General features: G+C 31.3%; 1 protein-coding gene across 1 annotated transcript; it reads left to right on the forward strand.

The window, feature by feature from the left end:
• The first annotated feature begins 3,984 nt into the window (after positions 1-3,984).
• On the forward strand, positions 3,985-4,861 carry LOC131028797 (calcium-binding protein KIC-like). The gene has a single exon (XM_057959146.2). It carries the CDS (start codon positions 4,330-4,332, stop codon positions 4,669-4,671), a length of 342 nt encoding a protein of 113 aa, XP_057815129.1. The 5' UTR covers positions 3,985-4,329; the 3' UTR covers positions 4,672-4,861.
• Positions 4,862-5,189: the final 328 nt, after the last annotated feature.

Raw genomic sequence — 5,189 nt, forward strand, 5'->3', positions numbered from 1 at the left:
TGAAAATTCTATAAAAAAAATGAATTCTCCAACCCTCTCCAACCTCCAAATTAAACTTCACAAGCCTGAGCTCTAATACCATGTTGATTTTCCCAGGTTTTATTGGATGTACTTTAATGTATATATCTGATTCAATCTGATACTTGCATTCTTGGAATTCTATGTGTTCTCAAATTGAATAACATTATACTATATATATTCCTTTGGAGAGGCATGTCCTTGAACGGACATGTCTCTCCTTTAATTATAATAATTTAATCAATATTATAATGTTTCATCAATCAATTATTAATTTAGAATAATATAATAGATTAATATTGAATATTAAATTTTATATGATTAATAATAATATAATAATATATTATTATTAATCAACATATATTATATGTATTCTAAATTATCATTCGATTGAAGCTACAAACATTAACAGAGTTGTTTTAAGATATAAGACTAGTGAGACAAGACACCAATTTGTTCAAAAAGAAAAATCTATTCTACAAGTTATAGATCATTGATTGACTTAGTATAATAGGTTCGAATCCTATATAGTTTACAATATTTACAAGTTTTAATACCAGTTTCTATCAATCCAAGAATAAATCAACCAATCTTAATACAAATCTTGTCTAAAGGATATTAAAATTTAAAAACCCTAATTTAAAAATTTCACTCTTCTACATAATTATTTTGTTGTGATCATCTTTCGAGCCTATTGTTCTAATATATAACTCCACAAACTCTTTTCCATTGATGTCATTATTCACATCATCTAAGCACCTACCCCATAATAAAAAACATTAGATTAATCATTTTTCTATATAACTTATCCTCCCTCAAAATCATATTCAACATGTGTCCAAAGGGAGATCTTAACTTGATTAAGCTGGCATACAAGGCATTTATGCTTCCTTGTTGAGAGTGTTAATAACATTTAGCAAGAATGTGTAGGACACAAATTTTAAGTCATGAGGGATCATCTTGATTGCTTAGAATGATATCCCTTTATTTCTCCTTCACAAATTTGAAGGCATCACTTTATGAGAATTTTTCACCTCTCCCAAGCCCAAATATTGACAATCTCGAATTTCATTCAAGAGTTGTGACTAGTTAGGTACAAATATTCATTACCAAGTTATTTCCAAGGACTATTTAATCAATATAATCACATTTTTAGAAATTCAAATGGAACATGACTTGTTATAGGTCGCATAAGAACGTAATTTCCCTCATTCTTGGTAGTCAAGTTCTACTAAATAGTCAACCCTATTGCTATACAATTGAGCACATGATTGAAATTAAAAAGATAATTAAGAAGTTGTAGGAGATAACTTTCATTAAATCTAGTGTTAGTTGTTACTCCCCCCTATGGTAATGTTCACTAAAAAGGATGGTGTAAGTGCATGTACCCTAATTTTTTGAAGTTATATAAATTGATCATTAAGAGAAAGTTCCATATTCTTGTTATTGGTGATTTGTTATATGAGATTTGTATGGATTTGTTTTACTAAGATGAATATCTATTCTAGAAATCAACAAATGTATGGCAAGTAGAGGATATACTCAAAACATATATCCAAACACATGAAGGTCGCTATTAATTTTTAGTGATATCCTTCAACTTGACTAAGGTTCCATCTACATTTCAAAGTATACTACATAAGGTAACTCATGACTATCTTCGCAAATTTATTTGTTTTTTACGACATTATAACTTTTGTCACAATTGCACAAATAATCTTTAATCGTGGGGAAATTTCCCCCAAAATTCTACAGGATTTGTCTATTTTCATTAGTCTCTCTAAATGTGTCTTTTAAGTTCAACATATGGAGTATCTTGGTCATATTGTTTCACACAAGGGAGTGTAAGTTAATCCAAAGAAAATCGAGGTGATGCAAAAGCAACCTAAACTCAAATACATTAACTAATTTTAATGATTCTTAGGTTTGATGAGGTATTACCACATGTTTGTGCATGATTATAATATAATTATAAGCCCTTTGATAGTATACTTTAAAAAATAATTCGTTATATGAAATGAACAAGTTAATATGTCAACATTTACACTCAAATTTGCTATGTGTTTCGCTCTAGCCTTAGCCATGATATAATTCAACAAATAATTTTCTCCATAATGTGATGCATTGGTCATAGATATGGGTATTGTTTTAATGCAAGAAGGTTGGCCATTGGCCTTCACTAGCAAGTAATTGATAGGGCACAATTTGGTTAAATACCCATATGAAGGAAAATGATGGTTAATCTCTATGTTTTCCAACAATGACATCCTCATCTCAAGTAAAAAATTCTAAAGTAAAACTAACAATCATAGCTTGAAATATTTTTTTAAGAAAAAAGTGTCCTCTCTTGAACAACAAATGTGAGTTACTAAAATGCAAGTTTGTGCATTTTATGTTTATGATATTATGTATAATAAGGGAAATAAAAAAGTGTGGCTAATGGACTCTAAGGAGGAAGGTAAATTACTTTCTCTTTCAATGCTCGTACCTAACTAGATAAAAGAGGTTAGTCAACAATGGGCAACTAATCCAAAAATTCAAGCTATCATACACTGGTTTGAACAAAACTCCTAATTTATGCAAAGGTTTCAACATTTAAAAAGAATAAGTAATAAAATACCATGATATTTTTTATTTATGCACCAACTCCTAGTTTAATCCGTAGTTGCTCTTGGAACTTCATGAACTTTCGTTATTGTAGGTCACTTAGGATTAATAAAGATATATGAATGTTGTAAGTGGAATTTATTTTGTGTGAATTTAAGCAAGATGTAAAAACCATTGTTGAACAATGTGATGTGTGTCAACGTAACAAAATGGAAGTCATCAAATTATTAGGATCTTTACAAATACTTCATGTTTGAAACATGGCTTCGGGAGATATTTCTATAGTTTTCATTATTGAGCTTCCAAAGTCATTGTAAATAGATCATTTTGGTCATTACTAACCAATTGAATTTGCATGCTAAATTTTTGTTTTTCCTCACTGTTAGACAAGCTCTATTGTAACTTAACACTCTATGTAATACACCTTCAAGCTTCACAATATGCCTTGTTCCATCGCCAACGATCCTAATCCTACTTCAACTAATAAATTTTGGCAAGAATCACTATTGGTCAAACTAAGATCTTTGACAAATATCTCAATAGTTACCTATGTTGCTTTGTATCCAAGAAATGAGTTCAATGGGTCAAGTGGTTGCCTGTCACTAAGTGGTGTTGTAATACCACTTATCACAACTCCAAGACAACCATATTCAAGGCCCTCGATGATCATCCCCCACTTTCTTTTGTCATGTATATTCCAAGCTCTTCCAATGTTCAAGTGATTGATAGTTATGATGCCAAATGAGAAGAAATTATCAAGGCCTTGAAGAAAGAAGTTGGTATAAGCACATAACTATATCAAAATAATAGGTGCATTAGCATATAAGTGTACCTTTATAGTTGGTGATTAGGTATATTTGCATATCTAGCCTTATAATTTAGACTCGAATGCAAATTAAATACAAATACATGTTTATGCAATCATAGAGCTTGAAGAAAATGAATGTTCTACTTGCAACTTTAGCGGTATCCATGTGTCTATTTTGCGGTGATGTTTACAAAGATCCAAAACATTGCAAGCTATGACAAATAGAATATGAAAGAAAAAGTAAACAAAAACATTAATTTCATGAACTACTTATGCAATATTCATTTGATGAACTTCCTACCAAACAAATTACCCAACATAAGAACATCTAAATATTAGAATACCAAATAAAAAGTGTATACAATCGAGTTTGATTGATTCTAATGTTTTAGTTAACAATAAAATAAAATAAAAATCAATCAACATATCACAAATCAACTAAATTTGAATAAAAAATTAAAACAAATATTATATTAAATTTTCAAAAGAGAAAAACACATTGTTGGTCCGCAATTTGACCTCAAAAGTTGTGCTCCTGACTTTTCTAATAACTAAACGAAAAAGCTTCCCAAAACAGATTTACAAAAACCCTCGTGTTGATATATGAAAAGGTCCAGGTTCGAGTCGCTTTAAGAAATTCCCTCATGTGGAAACTGTTTGCAATCTGCATATTCAAAAGACCCATTCTTTCTTGACGGCTATTTTTTTATAGTTTCCAACTGGAATTCAAAGCCTGGATGGCGATAAACAATTTCCTTATCATTTCTGGTGTTTAACTTGCATTACACGAGTTTTTTGAGGCGTCGACAATGGAAGCTATAATAACTTCTCCCGATTTCCCTGCATTCCACACTTCAATCCTCTTTCAGTATTAGCATTCCTTTTAGCAGACTTAAATGGCGGAATTCCAAGATTTCATCCCAATTATGGCGGAGAAATTGGGCGGACCCGGTTTAATGGCGGAGCTCTGTAATGGGTTTCGGCTACTGGCGGATCCCGATTTGGGTTTGATTACCGCAGAGAGTATGAGGAAAAATTCAGCCATTTTAGGGGTGGAATCTCTTACAGATTCGGAATTACAGGCGATGGTGCAGGAGGGAGATTTAGACGGCGATGGAGCCCTGAATGAGCACGAATTTTGCGTTCTGATGATTCGGCTCAGCCCTTCTTTCATGGCGGAGGCTGAAAATTGGCTGCACAAAGCCCTCGCCGAGGAATTGGAAGAAATCCTCAAATAGTTGTAAACATTGAAAATCAAGATCGAAGAAATGAAAATCAAGATCGAAGAAATGTTTATTTGCGCATTTCTTGTAAAGATTATATCCATTTTTAATCAACACAAGGTTTACTGTGTAAAATGTTTAACAGTCACTTATCATGATGTGAAATATGTTCAGCACTGCTTCCTTCGCAGGGCAGTATTGCAAAGCCTCTGCATATTTTGGAATTTTCCCCAATGGATTCTGGTCAACTTTTCATAGTATTGCGCACCAAAACATTCTAAGTTACATTTGGTTTTAAAATGGCTTCAAAATTCATAGAAACACCTAATTTGAAAAAGTTTCAATTCTTTGAAAAAAATTAAACATATTATGAAATTAAGATAAATTTTATGAATTAAGTATAAGTAGTGATATCAAAGTTGAAAAATAATAGCATATATATAGAAATTATCAAGTTTAGCAATATAAGCAAGCTATAAGGTCGTATATACAAAAATTCTCAAAAAAAAAGAAATGGAGATGAAAAGGATCTA

This window comes from Cryptomeria japonica, chromosome 5 (genome assembly GCF_030272615.1).
Source record: "Cryptomeria japonica chromosome 5, Sugi_1.0, whole genome shotgun sequence".
Taxonomy (NCBI): domain Eukaryota; kingdom Viridiplantae; phylum Streptophyta; class Pinopsida; order Cupressales; family Cupressaceae; genus Cryptomeria; species Cryptomeria japonica.